At 54.4% G+C, this 18,224-nt stretch overlaps 2 protein-coding genes across 7 annotated transcripts in view; one reads left to right on the forward strand and one right to left on the reverse strand.

Moving 5' to 3' along the window:
• The window catches only part of SCAP (SREBF chaperone), an 88,781-nt gene extending 86,412 nt beyond the window's left edge, over positions 1 to 2,369 (forward strand). For all 4 annotated transcript variants that reach the window (XM_030845304.2, XM_060307992.1, XM_060307991.1 and 1 more), the window contains 5 exons: positions 878 to 960; positions 1,067 to 1,233; positions 1,415 to 1,495; positions 1,685 to 1,891; positions 1,974 to 2,369. In XM_030845304.2, coding sequence (XP_030701164.1) covers positions 878 to 960; positions 1,067 to 1,233; positions 1,415 to 1,495; positions 1,685 to 1,891; positions 1,974 to 2,219 — 784 coding nt within the window. In that variant the 3' untranslated portion in view covers positions 2,220 to 2,369. The remainder of the gene's footprint in view (positions 1 to 877; positions 961 to 1,066; positions 1,234 to 1,414; positions 1,496 to 1,684; positions 1,892 to 1,973) is intronic.
• Positions 2,370 to 2,691: 322 nt separating this feature from the next.
• Positions 2,692 to 18,224, reverse strand: part of PTPN23 (protein tyrosine phosphatase non-receptor type 23) — a 41,643-nt gene continuing 26,110 nt past the window's right edge. For 2 of the 3 annotated variants that reach the window (XM_030845298.3, XM_060307820.1), the window contains 23 exons: positions 11,338 to 11,465; positions 11,025 to 11,101; positions 10,358 to 10,407; positions 10,073 to 10,204; positions 9,750 to 9,830; positions 9,524 to 9,655; positions 9,392 to 9,439; positions 8,914 to 8,970; positions 8,728 to 8,786; positions 8,467 to 8,546; positions 8,238 to 8,352; positions 8,078 to 8,143; positions 7,561 to 7,706; positions 6,942 to 7,253; positions 6,707 to 6,861; positions 6,454 to 6,605; positions 6,187 to 6,366; positions 4,348 to 6,088; positions 4,087 to 4,271; positions 3,889 to 3,993; positions 3,675 to 3,813; positions 3,474 to 3,587; positions 2,692 to 3,393 (listed from right to left, as the gene is read on the reverse strand). In XM_030845298.3, the coding sequence (XP_030701158.1) occupies positions 2,914 to 3,393; positions 3,474 to 3,587; positions 3,675 to 3,813; positions 3,889 to 3,993; positions 4,087 to 4,271; positions 4,348 to 6,088; positions 6,187 to 6,366; positions 6,454 to 6,605; positions 6,707 to 6,861; positions 6,942 to 7,253; positions 7,561 to 7,706; positions 8,078 to 8,143; positions 8,238 to 8,352; positions 8,467 to 8,546; positions 8,728 to 8,786; positions 8,914 to 8,970; positions 9,392 to 9,439; positions 9,524 to 9,655; positions 9,750 to 9,830; positions 10,073 to 10,204; positions 10,358 to 10,407; positions 11,025 to 11,101; positions 11,338 to 11,465 (4,734 nt within the window). In that variant the 3' untranslated portion in view covers positions 2,692 to 2,913. Of the gene's footprint in view, positions 3,394 to 3,473; positions 3,588 to 3,674; positions 3,814 to 3,888; positions 3,994 to 4,086; positions 4,272 to 4,347; positions 6,089 to 6,186; positions 6,367 to 6,453; positions 6,606 to 6,706; positions 6,862 to 6,941; positions 7,254 to 7,560; positions 7,707 to 8,077; positions 8,144 to 8,237; positions 8,353 to 8,466; positions 8,547 to 8,727; positions 8,787 to 8,913; positions 8,971 to 9,391; positions 9,440 to 9,523; positions 9,656 to 9,749; positions 9,831 to 10,072; positions 10,205 to 10,357; positions 10,408 to 11,024; positions 11,102 to 11,337; positions 11,466 to 18,224 lie in introns of those variants that run through there. The other variant, XM_060307821.1, reaches the window with a different exon arrangement.

Below are 18,224 nucleotides of genomic sequence, written 5' to 3' on the forward strand. Positions count from 1 at the left end.
CCATTGCCAGGCTTCTTGCTCAGGCCTTACTTAGCCAACATCCTACCCTGTAGTCTGGCCAAGTTCACTGGGTTCTCCACGCTTGGAAATTCTCCCCTGCTGTGTGTGTTTTTTTTTTTTTTTTTTTTGAATTTTAGGGAAAGCCCACATGTCTCAGCTCAACCCCCAAAGTTCCATGGTCTCTCCCTCCACCCCTGTGCTGTGCCTTCCCCATCTCTGCCATAGATCCTTCAGATTATGGGCAGAGGTGAAGATGTGCATTGCCCTTTGCTGGAGTAAGATTTTGAACCCCACTCACTTCAAAGCTTTGGGGCCACAGGGCAAATGTCTCCATCTCTGCCCATCATCCTGTGCCTAGGAATCAGGGGCAGTGGAGAATAATCTTTGTGGAAAAAAGAAATGGAGCAGGTGGTGCTGGGGTCGAAGCTGCTTTTCTGTGATGGAGACAGCAACACCTTCTGTGGCTGTAAAACATAGGCCCCACCTTACGTCCTACTTCTCTTCCCCTGAAGCCTTTCCTTTAGCTCCAGGCTGTGGAGGGGGACTGCCTATACCCCTTGTTTGTTTTTAATTTCCAGTCTTACATGATGTTCCCCAGGTACCACTTTACACATACTAGCTCATTTACTCCTCATGACCACGCTGTGAGGTGGGTACAGTTGTTCCCATTTCACAGATGAAGACTCTGAGGCACAGAGGTTAATAATTGGAGTTGCAACCTGGTCCCCAGTACCTGTGCTTCCCTCTTGGCCACGGTCCCTCATGGCTCCACTGTTCCCAGAACCAGTGGGACGGGCCTGTCAAGGGCCCGCGGTGCTCAACCCCAAAGCTGGGGGCTCTGAGGGAGAGCCACCTGACAGCCGCTCTTCTCTTCCAGGATTGTGGCTGCCCGGCTCAACGGTTCCCTTGATTTCTTCTCCTTGGAGACTCACACTGCCCTCAGCCCCCTGCAGTTCCGAGGTCAGGGGACCTGGGCTGGGCTGGTGCCTGCACCTGGTGGGTGGAGCAGAGGGGCTGCCTGCAGGGTGTCTTCTCGGAGATCCCTCACTTGGCCTGTTATCCCCAGGGGCCCCTGGGCGGGGCAGTTCCCCCATATCCCCTATGTACAGCAGCAGTGATGCAGTGGCTTGTCACCTGACCCACACGGTGCCCTGTGCACACCAGAAGCCCATCACAGCCCTGAAGGCAGCTGCCGGGCGCCTCGTGACTGGGAGCCAGGACCACACACTGAGAGTAAGTGTTGGCACCATCTCTTGGGCACTGGGGTGGCCCAACACAGGGGGTGGGGAGCACATGGGGTCAGTCAGGGAGTGGCTGGAGGTGTCCTGGATGAACTGTGGAAGGGAATTCCTGGCCAAAGTGTGATTTGGAAAATCCCAGAGAGACCAGAATCTGATACCTGTTCCTGCCCCAGGTGTATCGTCTGGAGGACTCATGCTGCCTCTTCACCCTGCAAGGCCACTCAGGGGCCATCACGACTGTGTACATTGACCAGGTGAGGGCCGTGGGTGGGGTGCGGGGTACCAAGCCAGGCCCATAGCCCTTGTTTCTAACTCCTGGGAGCTGGTCCCCAAGGGCCTCTGTGAAGCAGAGTGAGGGCTCCCACCCACCAGGGCACTAAGCCACCCTTGTGGACAGAGGTGTTTCACCACAGTGACCAGCTCTCCTGTGCCTGTTCCCTTAGACCATGGTGCTGGCCAGTGGAGGACAAGATGGGGCCATCTGCCTGTGGGATGTGCTGACGGGCAGCCGGGTCAGCCACATGTTCGCTCACCGTGGGGATGTCACCTCCCTCACCTGTACCACCTCCTGTGTCATCAGCAGTGGCCTAGATGACCTCATCAGCATCTGGGACCGCAGCACAGGCATCAGGCTCTACTCCATTCAGCAGGTAGGCATGTTGGGGGCCACGGGATTCTCGGTATTTTAGGGAAGGATTCAAGACACCGAGCCTGTCCTGTCCTTGCCTCCAGGACCTGGGCTGTGGTGCAAGCTTGGGTGTCATCTCAGACAACCTGCTGGTGACCGGCGGCCAGGGCTGTGTTTCATTTTGGGACCTAAACTACGGGGACCTGTTACAGACAGTCTACCTGGGGAAGAACAGTGAGGCCCAGCCGGCCCGCCAGATCCTGGTGCTGGACAATGCTGCCATTGTCTGCAACTTTGGCAGCGAGCTCAGCCTAGTATACGTGCCCTCTGTGCTGGAGAAGCTGGACTGAGGGTGGGCCTCCCTGCCCGTCTGGCTGGGGTGCTCTGTGGGGCAATGTGCTGGACCTGGACTGGGGGAAGAGCTGAATCTTTGGGAAGCTGCCTCTGAACTGTCCTGTCCTGCCTCATGACTGTAATATTAAACTTTTTTTTAAAAATCACATCAGCCAGGGGCTTTGTGAGCCACTTGCGTCTTCCCTGGATGAGCTCTGGCATCATTTACACCCTCCCGGTGCCTAAAGTGCAGCACTTGGTTAGACCTTTCTCAGCTCAGAGCAGCTCCTGCCAGAAGCCATACAGGTCAGAGGAAGAGTTTACAGGCTGGGGAAGTTTAGCAAGCCAGCTCTAGAGGCCATCTTGCCTAACCACTTCAGAGGTGTGGAAACCAAGGTGACCCCCTCCACCTCCACACTCGCTAAAGGTGGTGCTGCTGGGGCCCAGCCCCCCACCTCCCGGGGAGCAGCGTTCAGCAGAGACACTGGCCACAGAACAGGTTTGTTTATTCAACAGCAAAGAGCTGAAAATGTCAGGTCCCACAAAGGAGCAGAACCTGACCCAAGACCCGTGATGCATCTCTACCCTGTAGAGCTGTGGGCTGGGCCAGGCAGGGCTGAAGGCAGCAGGAATGGGAGTAAGACTAGGCCCCACCTCAAGAGGGGCAGACTGGCATGGGAGACAACGTAGTGCAAGGCAGGCAAACCCTGTTCAGGTCTTGTTGAGTGTCCAGAGTGGATCCAGAAGGCTGAGGGGGTCATCAGTGGGCCGGGCAGCCCGCAGACCCTGCCCGTTATGGGCCTGCAGAAAGTTCTGCTTGCTCATCCGCTGCTTTCCCCTCAAGGAGCTGTCCAGAGAGAAGGCCTCAGGAGTTAGGGAGGCCAGCAGCTCCAGGGAGGAGGAGGGGGGCCCCAGGCTGGGGACCTCAGGTACCGGCTGCTCCTCCTCAGGCGGAGGGGCCTCAGGCAGGGGTGAAGAGAGAGGGGGTGGGGAGGAGGATGGGAGCTGGGTGGACTCTGGGAGGCTGGGTGGCGGCAGGCCTGGGGGCTCTACAGGGCCTGGCAGGCCGGCAGCCGGGAAATCCAAGCCCCCGGAAGGCCGGATGCTGAGCTTGGCGATAGTGGCCTGGATGGAGCTGATGGGCACATCCCCACCGAGAACCAGGTCCTGGGAGTCCTGAGGAAGGTGATTCTGAGGAGACAAGAGTGGGTGAAGATGGAGTCCACGAGGCAGTGTCAGTCCCAGCAGCCCCCAGGGGCTCCCTCCCTCACCTTCTGTGTGACACTGGTGCCAGCAGAGGGCTTGCACGGAAGGGGCATGCCGTGGCGCTGCAGGACCTGCTCCACGTGTTTCACCACCGCCTCATGGCAGAACCTGAGATGCAGCTGCAGGGGCGCATTGGGCCTGGTCAGCCGGGCAGGGCCCGTCACCCAGGATGGAGGGCCCATCCCAGCTCCCGCCTGGGCCCTCACCTTCTCCTGCAGCATGTGTTTCCTCTGCTGCCGCATGCGCCGCACCAGCTGAGGCAGCTCAGGGATCCCACTTCCAGCCTCCACCTCCTGCACAGCCGCGTAGAGCAGCGCGAAGGCTCCTGTGCGGCCCACCCCGGAGCTGCGGCAGGAAGGGGCTGTGAGGCCAGCCCAGGAGCCCCCAGAGAAGGGCCGCTCGGGAGCTACCCACACCTACCTGCAGTGGACGACAACAGGCGTGTGCAGGGGGCGCTGATGCAGGTAATGAGCGTGTACCTCCTGGATGAAGTGCAGCAGATTGCTGGGGCTGTCCGGCAGGCCTCTGCAGGGTGAGGTGGCGTCTCTGAGTCAGACCTGCTCCAAGGCCGCACCACCCTCCCAGCCCCCCAACCACCACCCAGGGCAGCAGACGCACAACTCTGGCCATGTGGGGAAGTGGAGGTGCACGAGCGAGCGCTTGAGGCTCTGGTCCCGGAACTGCAGGCTCAGCACCCGCTCCACATGGGTCTCGGTGGTGCGAACACTGCTCAGGGCCAAGCTCAGGGCACCGTGCACCATGGGCTGGCCCCTCTCGGTAGGGAAGTAGCGAGCCACCTTTTGCTGAAGGACAAACAGGGCAGTTAGGGCTGGTTTTCCAGTTTCCCTTCTGGGCACCCACCCAACCTCTCCCTCTCACCTTTTCCATCTCGGCCTCAGACACGAGCATGACAATGACTGACACTTTCTGCTCATGCACCATGAGCCAGAAGTCGGCAGCTGTGCCAGGCAGGGGGGCCTGGGTGGCCACCAAAGGTGGGCAGTACGGTGAGAGCCCCTCCACGCGGCTGGCGTTGATGTAGTCGTCCTTGCCTGAGCGCAGCACCACACGGTTGCTGTCGTAGGGCATGACATCCTGGTGCCGGTTCTTCAGTGAGTAGCAGCGGGCGATGGCGATGGAACGGCCACGGGCATCGTGCTCCTGTGCGTCTTGTAGCTCCCGCCAGATAGCGTCCAGAGCCCCTGCATCGCCCAGCTGGCCCCGAAAGGCCTCCAGCTCCTGCTGCAACTGCTGCAGCCTCTCCGGGTGCTCATAGGGGTCCTGCTCGATCAGCCGCAGGGCCTGTGGCCGCCGGCCCTCAGCCGCATCCACCTTAGTAGGCTGCAGCAGGGGCTGCCCACCCCCAGGAGGCTGAGCGCCTCCATGCTGACTCTCAGGGCTGGAGGAGAGCAGATCTGCACTCGCAGCGCCTCGGCGCAGACACACGGCTGGCTCTGCTGCAGGGGGCCGAGGAGGGACGGGGCCGGGCCCCGGTGATGGGGCAGGCGAAGGCACCAGGTGGGGAGTGGGGGCGGGCTGGCTGGCAGGCGGAGGGCCTCGAATGGAGAGTGCGGGGGCCTGGGGGCCCAGGGGTCTGGGGGAAGGGGCAGGACCATATGCCAGGGTGGGATGGGGAGGCTGAGGGGGCCCAGGGCTGGGGAAAGGCAGCACCCCTGAGTGGGGGGGCAGAGGGTCCTGAGAGGGGCCTGGGTAGAGCTGGGTATGCAGGGTGGGCGGTGGCTGCCCCAGGACACCAGGCTGAGGAGCAAAGGGATAGGGGGTCTGTGGGGGTACCAGTCCTGAAGGCTGGGGTGGGAAGAGGTGCGGATGCTGGAGTGGAAGGGGCTGCTGGGGAGGCTGGGGCCCAAACACTGCTCGTGTGGGATGAGGCTGGGGCCCAGTCCTCGGGGCTGAAAAACCTGTGGGCATCCCAGGAGAAAAGTGGTGCTGGGCTGGGGGAGCTGCGAGGGGTGGCTTGGCCCCCATCGGGTAGGTGTAGGGCACGGGCAGTGGCTGGGGGGGCGGCCCCGGAAAGCGGGGCCGGGGAGGAGCAGGGGCAGGGTTTGGCCGTGGTGCCGTGTGGCTGGAGATGGGGGCCTGGACGCTATCTACTGTGGTGGTGGCTGGCCGAATCCCCACGGCCAACTCAGGGCCCGAGAACTGGGGAGGTGGGGCTGAGGGCAGGCCTGCAGCTGGTGGGGTGGGCCCGGGCCCCACCCCACCATAGGGACTGCTCACCATGCCATGCTGTGGCGAGGATCGCGGCACGAGGCCCAGCTCTGGTGTGTAGGCCCCGGCTGTGTAGAGAGCAGGTCCAGGTGCCATGGCCACCACAGGGTGCCCTAGGGCCTGGGGGCCCCTGGGCTGCAACATCTGGGCGGGGCCCGAGTAGGTACCCGGCGGTAAGGCGCCTGAGAGATAGTGGGGTCCTGGGCCTGCAGAGCTGGGGAAGGGGCCGGGCGGGAAGTGGAGTGGGACAGCAGCCCCCAGGAAGGTGTCGGGGGGCAGGCTGCGCAGCTCCTCAGGCAGGTCCCCGGCCTCCACTGGCTCGCCCTCCTCCCTGCGGGGCAGCAGCGGCTTTGGGGCCGTGGGCCGTGGTGGCGGCTTCTTCTTCAGCTCCCTGTAGGATGAGGTAGGGAAGAAGCGGAGCCACACCATCCCCTCAGCCCGACCTCGGTCTCGGCTGCAGCCGCACCCCGGCCCCGGGGCCACACTCACCTGTCCAGGAGCTGCTGCCGGGCTGCCTCGCGGGCCTGGCAGGTGGACTGTGCCCGTTCGAGGAGAGCAGCCACCTTGCTCTCCAGGTCTGCATAGAAGTCCTTGCCCTCCTGGGACTTCTTCATCAGGTCCTCATAGGCTTCATAGGAGGCCACCAGGGTCTGCAGCGTGGAGTTCCACCTGGCGGGCAGAAGGGCCGGCAGGAGGTGAGTAACTGGAGCCCAGCTCTGGGCAGGACTGGGTAGAGGCACAGGGCCAGACACTGACTTTTGGTCCAGTTCACTGAGCACCCGCCGCACAGATGCGTACTGCACGTTGGCCTCTGTCAGTGCCCGGAGAATGTTGTCCTGGGCGGCCAGGTTCTGCTCCAGGTACACCCTCAGCTGATCATACTTCTTCAGCTGCTCCTCAAACAGCTTCTAAGGGAGTGTGTTGGGGGGTGGAGGACAGACACTCAGGGCCTCACCACCTAAGGGTGGAGCCTAGAGTCAGCCCCTGCATACGGCTCACCCAGCCCCACCTTTATCTCTGAGTGGTCTGTGGTAACCAGTGACGCTGTGATGTCATCCTTCTGGATAAGCTCACGCAGCTGCTGCTCCAGGGACACACGCTGGTCCCGCATCTCCTGCACCTTGGCCAGGATGCGCTTCAGGTTCTGCAGCACTGCCTTGTCCTCTGGGAGCGGCAGTGGTCAGTGAGGCCAGAGAAAACCCCAGCGCCAAGCCTCTCTCCATGGGGACAGGAAGGGGGCTCACCTGGGGTGAGGGCTGGCGTGGGCAGGGCAGCCCGGACCTGGTCCAGAGGCCCACTGAGCAGGCGCAGGTTGCCAACATGCAGATTCATGGCACGGTGCAGCTCGCTGTTGGTGAAGGAGGCCTTCTCATGGACCTCCATGTACTTGGCCCATTCTCGCCTCACCTCTGCCAGCTCGGCCTTGGAGACAGCCGTGCTGGCCCCTGCCTGACTCACTGCCTCCTGCATCTTCTGCTCTAGCAGCTCATCCTCCTCCAGCAGGTCCCTGATGTCCTTCAGGGAGGCCTCCACATCCGTGAACACACCTGACAGCACTGGGGGCATGTTTAGAGGAGGCGGGGTCAGCTCCTGTGGCAGGCAGACCAGGCATCCAATCTGGCCCATCCCCCAGGAGACAGAACCGCCCCCTCAGTCAGGCTTGTGTGCAGCCCAGTGCTGGCTGAGCAGGGCAGACAGAGGGCACACGGTGCGGTAGTTCACTGAAGTGTGCAGCGGGTGCTCTGACAGGTGCTGGGAGAGGTGAAAACCTCTATCCTCGGTCAACAAGGGACACAGAGAAGGCCGCAGCAGATGACTCCCACGTTCCCGCCCTCCACCTGCTTGCTTTTCCTCCTCACTCACCTTGCATGGACTGGACGAGGTTCCTGACAGTGTCGGGCCGGACGCTGAGAGCCGCACACTTCTCCATGAGCTGGGGTGGGATGTGGCTGTAGGCATCAAGGTTGTCCACTGTCTCAGGATCCAGCTGCATTGAATCCATGAACTGGCTGTTGAGGGGCAACGGGACCAGGTGGGTGCTGGCTCAACCCCTCAGCTACACAAGAAGCCCACTAGGGCAAGCTCCCACCACTGAAGCAAGGTCTGAGGTCCTAGCAGACAACAAATCAGCATCCCAACTCCCACCACAGAACATGCCCAGGGCACTGCTGAAAACAGTGGGACATCCTCCTCTCAAGATGCATGACTCTCAACTTACAAATCTAGCATACAAGACCCTGGGCAGGGAGGGCGCAGCCAGGAGGCCTGCTGGTGCCAACAGACCTTTCATTTACTCCTCTCCCTGTCGCAGGCAGCACTGGGGACCCCACAGAGGTCTGGTGTGTACCCTCCATGCCTCCCACCCAAGCCCTGCACTCACTCCAGGACCTCATTCTTGTCCTCAATCTTGGCCATCATCTCCCGAAGCAACTTGGCCTTCTCCTCACTGCAGGAGAAGTGACAGCAATTTGCTGGAAGCCCATGTCCGTTGAGATATTCCAACCCGCCCTGGGTTAATAGGGCCTGCCTATCCTGCCCACCTGTACAGCGACGAGGCTTCATGGGCAGCCATGGGTACCAGTTTGGTGAAGATGTCAGGGCCCGTAACAGCTGGGTCTGTGGGGTTCACTGGTAAGGGCTTCACCAAGGGGGCACCTGGGAGGGGTGAGGAAGAATCGTGGAGACCAGGCCCACTCGAACCTCGACTGCCTCTCTTCTGTCCCATCTTCATCCCCTACCCTGATCCTCGGCTTCCCCTCAGCTTCAGACCTTTTACAGGCTGAAGGGTGTCCAGTGCTGGGACAGCCTCGTGGTAGATGAAATCATTGTCCTTCTTGGCAGAATTGTATCTGGGGGTCAGGAGAAGGAGGAATGGGGAGTCTTGAGTGATCACCAGGGATCCAGGACCTAGCCTCCCACATGGGCCACTACTCTCTGGCCCTGGTGGCTTCCTCCCAACGATGCAGGCGAAAGGCCAAGACCCTTCCTAACAAGAAGGAACCAGGGCCACCCCGAACCCCAGAAACTCACTTTCCCCCAATGACGTCCATAGTGAAGCGAAGTGCATCTTGCACAGTGTCAGGCTGGCCCTGTAGGGTAGGGATGGGGGTGCTCAGTGCCAACCACAGCCAGTGCCAGGACACCCCTCAGCCCCAGCAGGCTTGCTCCTTGTCTTCCCAGGCTCCGAGGGGCAGCCAGGCTCTTCCTCATCTTTACCTTGGCCAGCTTGATGGCTTCATTGAGCTTGTCCAGGGCACTCTGGAAGTACGCAACCTGCGGGGGACAGAGACCAGTCCGTCCTTCCCTGCTTGGACCCTACTCCTTCTGCCACCCCAACCCCCACCAAGCCTGTCTGGCCATCAGGTGACCCATCAGAAGAGAAGGAGCTGAGGAGGTAGACACGCGCCAGCCCAGCCAACAGCACCACGCTTAGCGTCTACCTTCCAGCTCCACCCCACAGCGTACATCTCCCACCAACCATCCCCTGAGGGGAGCCTGCTGCGCCTCCTCCGTCCCCTGGGGATGAAGGCTGCACAGATGGGACAACGCATGACGAACACCAGGTCTACAGCGGTGGGGGTGAGGGGGGCAGCCAGGGATGTGGGGGTGAGAGACAGAAGAAGGGTCCCCACGAGGATCTGACTAACAAGGCTGGGACCAGTCCAGAGTCCCCTCCTCGCCACGGCTCACTCACCCGCTCTCCGAACTTCTGCTGCTCCTCAGCCTGCTTCCCCATGTGCAACTGGGAAAGAAGAGATGTCACTACTTACTTCCTGAGCTACGGCAACTCAGCCCAGCCCAGCCCTGGTGGCCACGGTGCCCTCACATGAGCCACAGCCGCAAAGTAGTAGATCTTCATCTGTACCAGCTTCTTCCAGTCCTTCTGGATCCGGCCCAGCAGTGAGGCGGTATCGGGGTTCTCCAAGGCCCGGCACGCCTCCTTGTAGTAATCCACCACCTAGAAGCCAGGACAGGGCTATAGTTGGGGACCGGGAGTAAACCAAAAGCCTGGCATCAGTCCCTTGTGGGCCACCGTCGATCCCTGTCCCTACCTGTGCACTGATGCGAGCCACCAGAAAGCTCTTCCTGTTGTCCAACATGGACTTCTCCAGAAGGCACTCCTGAGCCTGGCCCTGGAAGAGCAGATGGAGATACACTCCATTCCTCACCGGCACAGACCACACGGATGCCCTCTCCGCCCAGCCTCCCGCACTCCAAGCAGCACAGCCCTGCTCCTGATCCACCTGGGGCTCAAAAGATCAAAGCCCAGGCCTCTGTTTGTCCCTCACTGCCATGTGCACAGGACCGCTAGGATCCAGCCCTAACCGTGCCCGGCCCTGGATTCAACTCAGCCCCAACAAGGGCGTCTCCTCACCAGCATGAGGTTGACATTGAGAGTGAGGATCTGCCGGCTCATGTCAACGCTGTAGGCATGAGGGAAGTGCTCACGCAGGTAGGCAAAGGCACCTGCTGCGCACTGGAAGTGAGTGCAGGAGACCTTCATGCCCTGGGAGAGAACAGGGGAGGATGCCAGAAGCAGAGCCACAGAGCTGCCTGTGTCCACTCCACGGGGCAGGATTCACACCCTGGAGGCTGACAACACTCAGCACCCCTCCCTGGTTCTGTCCTACGACCCACCCACTGCCCCTACCCTCCTCACCTCCTCAGACATGCGCTTGTCCATGGCCCCCAGCATGGAGTGCAGCGCCCCTAGGGAGGCACAGAACACGGGGTCAGGGCTAGCCTGGGGCTGCTGGTGTCACCCATGATCAGGACAACAGGGGTCTGGGGCAGTTGGTCCAAGGACACCAAAGCTGGAGTAAATGGGGTCTCGGTCTCTGGCTCTGCACCAGGCAGGGATGGGGTGGAAGGGAAGGGGCTCCTGCCATCCACAGCCCTCAGCCTACGAGTCCAGTCTCAGAGCCTCAGGGATTGCCTACACAGGACTCGGGGCTCCCCAGACTGAGGCTGAGCCATCAGGGTTGACGGCAAGGCCAGTCTAGGCCAGCCTTGTTCTCCTGCTGGAAGCAGCCCAAGCCACAAGGGGGGCTGGGATCTGTCCAGTCAGAAAAGAGAGGCCACCCCTCTGGGCCGGAGCACACTAGCAACACCATGTGGCAGCCAGCCTAGTAGAGCCTCTCCCCAGCAGGCTGGCTCCCTGTGGGCCAGAAGAGAGGCACCAGCAGAGCTGTGGGAAGGCAGGGGGAGGGTCAGAATCCAGGTGTCTTCCTTCCATCAGCCCACTGCCCTTGTGGCCTCCTGCTGAGCTGAGATGGGGTGGGCAGGGCTGGGAGGTAGGGCCATGGGGAAGGGGTTAGGTAGCTCACCAAGGTTGTAGAGAATGCAGGCCTGCTCATACTTGATGTCTTCATGGGCCACAGACTTGCCTGAGAAGATCTCAGTCCTGTGGACAGGCCACCCCAGTCATTTCGAGTGAAGGAGCTGGTGAAGCGACCCGCCACCCCCAGTGCGGTGTCGGATGGGAGGGAGGCCTGGGGAGACCACACCAAGCCACTCCCCATGCTGTGTAGCAAGGAAAAGAAAGCGGGGGGCGGGGGAAGAGGGGCATCCCCACCGCCCAGACACCCCTGGGCTGTCCCAGGCAACCTCCAGGCTCCCCCCAGCCCTGCCAGCTCTCACCAGGTGACAGAAACAGCAGCCTCCTGGCCTGAGCCCATGGGGACCCGACTCTGCAGGTAGTGGAGCTGGCCCAGGTACTTGCGGAGGACACTGCAGCCCTCAAAGTCCCGTGGAACACGAACAGCATTCTGGGGGATGGATGGGAGAAGCAGGCCTCCTGTCATTTGGAGTAGAAGACAGGCAGGGCTGTCCACCCACAAATGCCCAGGAAATAATCGGGGCTGGGGGACTGCACAGTCTAAGGGACCCAAAGAAAGCCCGCAGCTACCTGTAGTCATTCAACAACCATCCTACCAGCCAGGACTGTTGGACTGAATCATTCCCACTTTTCCAGGAGGCAGTTTAAAACATGCATTAAAAATTTAAATGTACTTAATGTTTGACCCACAGTTCTGTATCTAAAAATATACAGTATTATCCAGAAAAGCAAATGCTTGGATGAGCATGCAAGGATATTTATCACAACATTAACAGGGCCAAATACTGGATGCCACCAAAACTTCCATTAAAGAGGATTAAATAAATCACGTCAAGGCTACCCACAAAAGAGAATACTCCGCAGCCATGAAAACTGAAGACAAGGATCTCTACTGATATGTTAAGACGTCCATAACACATTTATTGTTGGGGGGAAAAAAGCATGTAACAGATGAGCAACACAATTTCATTTTTATAAAATCATATGGAAATTGATATCAACTAGGTATATAAACAGAGAGAAAAAAATCTAGACAGTTAAGTGATTATCCCTGGATAGTAGGGTTTAAGTAATTTATCTTATCCTATACATGCATACAGAGACGTATCTGATTCTTTATATTGCTTATGTATTCTTTTATATGAACAATTTTCAATTTTTATAGTAAGCAATAAAGCTAGTCCCATTTGGGGAAAAAACAAAACAAAGTGAACCCTCTGCTCAAACAAACGGAAGAAGAGACAGTATGCCCTCCAAGAAGCAGGTGCACAAAGAGTAGAGGGGCTAGAATCGCTGTGCATACCCTAACCCCACCTGCTGGAGCGACCAGAGAGCCCCACACCAGGGTTCCAGCAGCCGAGGGGCCCAGTAGAGAGCTGCTGGGCACCAGCTAGAAGAAATCCTCTAGGGGACTTCCCTGGTGGTGCAGTGGTTCAGACTCCGTGCTCCCAATGCAGGGGTTGGGGGCACAGGTTCGATCCCTGGTGGGGGAACTAAGATCCTGCATGCTGCTCAGCACACCGTCCCCCCCACCAAAAAAAAACCCTCTAGGACAAGACACTCCAGAGCTGGGCTCTGAGCCTTCTGTCTGGGATGCTCAGAAGGGATGTGGATACCCTGTGGGACATCAGAGGAGGAAGAGTCTAGCACTGGTCCACTCCACACCATTTCCCAGCAGTGTCTTGGGGGACCATCTCCCCTCTGGGCCTCAGTCTCCTCTTTCAACAGGAATGCTAAGCTCCCTCTCTGCCCTCTACAATGCCCACTGCAAGGATAAGGCGTGTCACAGCCATACTGCTGAGGTGCCACCTCAAAGGGCCTATCCCACAGGCCAAGGCTTCTCATATAGTCATTCTTTTTTTTTTTTTTTGCTGTACGCGGGCCTCTCACAGTTGTGGCCTCTCCCGTTGCGGAGCACAGGCTCCGGACGCGCAGGCTCAGCGGCCATGGCTCACGGGCCCAGCCGCTCCGCGGCATGTGGGATCTTCCCGGACCGGGGCACGAACCTGTGTCCCCTGCATTGGCAGGTGGACTCTCAACCACTGCGCCACCAGGGAAGCCCTCATATAGTCATTCTTATCACTCCCCTCCCCATCATACTTCCACCATAATGAAATGGCACTTAACGTTTTCCATTTTTTAAAGTGGAGCCACATCCTAAGCAGTTAACATCTCTAAAATAATAGGTATGATGTGCTAGCTACACATTTTTAAAATACTAAAGAATATACAAAAAAAATTTTAAAATGTTTGTCTTTGTACTTCCTAAAACCATCTTTGGGAAACAATGGAAGCAACCCTCCCTCCAGGTCATGGAGATTCACCTGCACCCTTTAATCCAACCAAGAATGCAGCTGCTTCTTGTCCCACCCTGGCCTGTCACACTCTGAGGAACTGCATGTGGTAGGAGTAGAACAGAACAGGGGAGTCTGAAAACAAGCCCGGCCGCCACACCACACCCACTCCCCCACCCTCCAACAACCCCCTCACCACCTCCGTCAGTTTAATTCCCTGTGATCACAGAACGAAAAATTTATTCCAGAGTAACTGAAAAGTCTTCTTAAAGAATTACTTCAGGGCTTCCCTGGTGGCGCAGTGGTTAAGAATCCGCCTGCCAATGCAGGGGACACGGTTTCGAGCCCTGGCCTGGGAAGATCCCACATGCCGCGGAGCCCATGTGCCACATCTACTGAGCGTGCGCTCTAGAGCCCGAAAGCCACAACTACTGAGCCCACGTGCCACAACTACTGAAGCCCACGTGCCTAGAGCCCATGCTCCGCAACAAGAGAAGCCACCACAATGAGAAGCCCGCGCACTGCAACAAAGAGTAGCCCCCGCTCACCGTAACTAGAGAAACCCAGCGTGCAGCAACGAAGACCCAACTCAGCCAAAAATTCAATATAAAAATAGATAAATAAATAAAATTTTAAAAAAAGAATTACTTCAGGCCCAGTTTTACAGATGAGGAAACTGAGGCCCAGATCAGGAAAAGAGAATTGCCTACAAATTTCCAGATTATATCCACCTTCCATTTCCACTGCAAATCAATGAGTTATGGTAAAAGGTTAACTTGACTTATGCTGTCTCTGCTTTCTACATCTCTGTGCTTTCATAAATTTCCTGTAATTCACTAAAAACTGGACCAGTGTTCTAAAACTTCTGTAATAGTTCATTTAGTTACTCTATTTTATTTTCACTTTATACATTGCTGAATCTGGGAGTTTTCTTGATCTGATAATTTTTTTTTCACTGAAATAATTATTATCAGCGTTCTATGTAAGAAAGTTTGTTCTGTGGTTTCACTGAAGAAACACTGACCTAGTCCAACTCCCACACTCTTTCAATGAGTAACTCAAGCCCCAGGAAGGGGAAAGCGACTATCCTGATGTCCTTCTGTGAGCTGTCTGTGCTGGGAATAGCCTCAGATCTGGAGCATTCTTGGGGTTGGCTCTCTCCAGCCCACTGCTCTGTGCAGGCTGCCTGCCCTACACCATGAAGGATCTGCCTCAGAAGAGGCTTTGGAGCTGGGTGACAATGCTCCCTCGAGGGTGTTTTGTGTGCATGTGCACCTGTGTGCACAAAACAATGGTAGTCTGAGGGGTTAAGATTATCTCATTAGTTTTCAAACTCTTCAAACAAAATCTTTTTTTTTTAATTTAATTTACGCGGAGTATTCTGGGAAGGTAGCAGAGTAGGAAGCACCAGAAATCTGTCTCCCCACACAGACAACAAATGCACTGGCAGCATCTGTCTGATGTAACTGTTCTAGAACTCCTGGAGTCTACTGAGGACTTGCAAATGTGCAGAGGAATGTTTGGATAAATTTTGGTGAATTTCAGCCCTTAGCACAATCGCAGCTACCCAGTGCCCATCCCTGTGCAGGCAGCCTTGCATGTGTTCCTGGAGCGGCTTGCGCACACAGCCTGTGGGAGCCAGGGTGGGCAATGAGGACGCTGTCCTCCAGATATCAGGGATCTGCTCTGATCAGGGCTGATCGCACTGCTTCTGATCTCAGAGGTGCAAAGAGGCGGCGGACACTGTTGTTACACCTCCCCCTGCTGTTGCACTCCCCCTCTGGCTGAAGTGACTTGAAGGGGATTTAAAGCACCAGTGCTTCTCCCCCCTCATCCCTTCATTTTTGTCTTTTTCTCCTTTTGGGAGCCAGATATTGAGGACTATTGGATTCAAAAGCAACCACATATTCAGAGGAAGTTAGACAGTCATCATGCATACCCAGGGGAAGGCAAAGGCTTAAAAAAGACCTGAGAAGACTTTAAGTCCACACCTCAGACTGATTCTTGGCACAGAGACAGCCTACAACACTCCAAACAAACAAACAAACAGCAAACCCTGGGAGAAGGGGAGATTCTGATTTCCAGAGTCACCACATCATTAGATTCAAATGTCCGGTTTTCAACAACAAAAATACAAGACATATAAAGAAATAGGAAAATATGACTCATTTAAAGGGACAAAAACAAACAAACAAACTGTTCCTGAAAAAGATGTGATGACAGCTCTACTAGATAAATAACTGTCTTAAAGATACTCAAAGAACTAAAGGAAGATGTGGAAAAAAGTCAAGAAAACGACATAGAGAACAAAATGGGAATATCAACGAGACAGAAAACTTAAAAAGAAACCAAAAAGAAATTCTGAAGCTGAAAAGTACAATAACTGAGTTGAAAAATTCACTAGAGTGATTCAAAGGCAGATTTGAGTAGGTAGATGAAACCATCAGTGAAATCAAAGCTAGGACAATTGAGGGAACTTCCCTGGTGGTCCAGTGGGTAAGACTCTGCGCTCTCAATGCCGGGGGGCCTGGGTTTGATCCCTGGTCGGGGAACTAGATTCTGCATGCAAGCCACAACTAAGAGTTCACATGCCACAACTAAGAAGCCCACATGCCGCAACTAAGAGTCCGCATGCCACAACTAAGACCTGGCACAGCCTAAATATCTTTTTTTTAAAAAGGCTAGGACAACTGAAATTATCAAGTCTAAGGAACAGAAAGAAAAATTATTGAAGTGAACAGAGCCTAAGGGACCTGTGAGACACCATCAAACAGATCAACATACACATTGTGGAAGTCCCAGAAGAAGAGAGAGAGAAAGGGGCAGAAAGAATATGTGAAGAAATAATGGCAAAAAATTTTCCAAATTTGACTAAAGACATGAAATATAAACATCCAAGAAGCTTAATGAACTTTAAGTAAAATGAACTCAGAGACCCACACCAAGAAAAAATTATAATCAAACTGTTGAAAGACAAAGAGAACCTGGGAAGCAGCACAAGAGAAGTGACTCATCAAATACAAGGAATCCTCAATGGGATTATCAGCAGATTTCTCATCAGAAACTTTGGAGAACTGAAGGCAGTAGGTTGATATATTCCAAGTGCTAAAAGAAAAACACTGTCAACCAAAAATCCTATATCTGGCAAAACTGAGGAGAAATCCTTCAAAACTGAGGAGAAATCAAAAGACATTCCCAGCTAAACAAAAACTGAGGGAATTCACCACCACTAGATCTGCCCTACAAGAAATGCTAAAAGGAGTCCTATAGACTGAAATAAAAGGACACCTGATAGTAACTTGAAGCCATATGAAGAAGTCAAGATCCCAGTAAAGGTACGCTGTACATGGGCAATTATATAAGCTAATATTATTATAACACTGGTGTGTGACTCCACCTTTTGTTTTCTACATAAGAGGCTAACAGTTTTTAAAAATTCAATTTACACACAGTAGTCTTTAAAGAATATATCTCTAGCATATATAAACATACCAATTAATTATCCCTGCTTTGGGGGGAAGATACAATCTCCTACACTTTGAAATTATAAATAAAATTTTTATTTAAATCCTCTTTTGTTATTCAAAGAGAAACAGTTGTTTTTAACTACTTTCAAACAGAGTAGCAAATGAGATAATTCACCTTTCTGACAATTTTTTCTTCCTCTTAAGAACAGTGTCACCTTCTTTAAAAGGCAGGTAAGTTCCTCTACTTAAACATAATAAAGGCTATATATGAAAAGCCCTTGGCTAACATCATACCAAGTTAGTAAAAGACTGAAAACTTTTCCTCTCACACAAGAAACAAGACGACAAGGATGCCCACATCAAACACTTGTATTATCACAGTACTGGAAGTTCCAGCCAGAGCAATCAGGCAAGAAAAAGAAATAAAAGGTATCCAGATCATCTCAATAGATGCAGAGAAAGCTTTTGACAAAATTCAACACCCATTTATGATAAAAACCCTGCAGAAAGTAGGCATAGAGGGAACTTTCCTCAACATAATAAAGGCCATATATGACAAGCCCACAACAAACATCATCCTCAATGGTGAAAAACTGAAAGCATTTCCACTAAGATCAGGAACAAGACAAGGTTGCCCACTCTCACCACTCTTATTCAACATAGTTTTGGAAGTTTTAGCCACAGCAATCAGAGAAGAAAAGGAAATAAAAGGAATCCAAATCGGAAAAGAAGAAGTAAAGCTGTCACTGTTTGCAGATGACATGATCCTATACATAGAGAATCCTAAAGATGCTACCAGGAAACTACTAGAGCTAATCAATGAATTTGGTAAAGTGGCAGGATACAAAATTAATGCACAGAAATCTCTGGCATTCCTATATACTAATGATGAAAAATCTGAAAGTGAAATCAAGAAAACACTCCCATTTACCATTGCAACAAAAAGAATAAAATATCTAGGAATAAACCTACCTAAGGAGACAAAAGACCTGTATGCAGAAAATTATAAGACACTGATGAAAGAAATTAAAGATGATACAAATAGATGGAGAGATATACCATGTTCTTGGATTGGAAGAATCAACATTGTGAAAATGACTCTACTACCCAAAGCAATCTATAGATTCAATGCAATCCCTACCAAACTACCACTGGCATTTTTCACAGAACTACAACAAAAAATTTTGCAATTTGTATGGAAACACAAAAGACCCCGAATAGCCAAAGCAATCTTGAGAACGAAAAAAGGAACTGGAGGAATCAGGCTGCCTGACTTCAGACTATACTACAAAGCTACAGTTATCAAGACGGTATGGTACTGGCACAAAAACAGAAAGATCAATGGAACAGGATAGAAAGCCCAGAGATAAACCCATGCACATATGGACACCTTATCTTTGATAAAGGTGGCAGGAATGTACAGTGGAG

Source organism: Globicephala melas, chromosome 11 (assembly GCF_963455315.2).
Source record: "Globicephala melas chromosome 11, mGloMel1.2, whole genome shotgun sequence".
NCBI lineage: Eukaryota > Metazoa > Chordata > Mammalia > Artiodactyla > Delphinidae > Globicephala > Globicephala melas.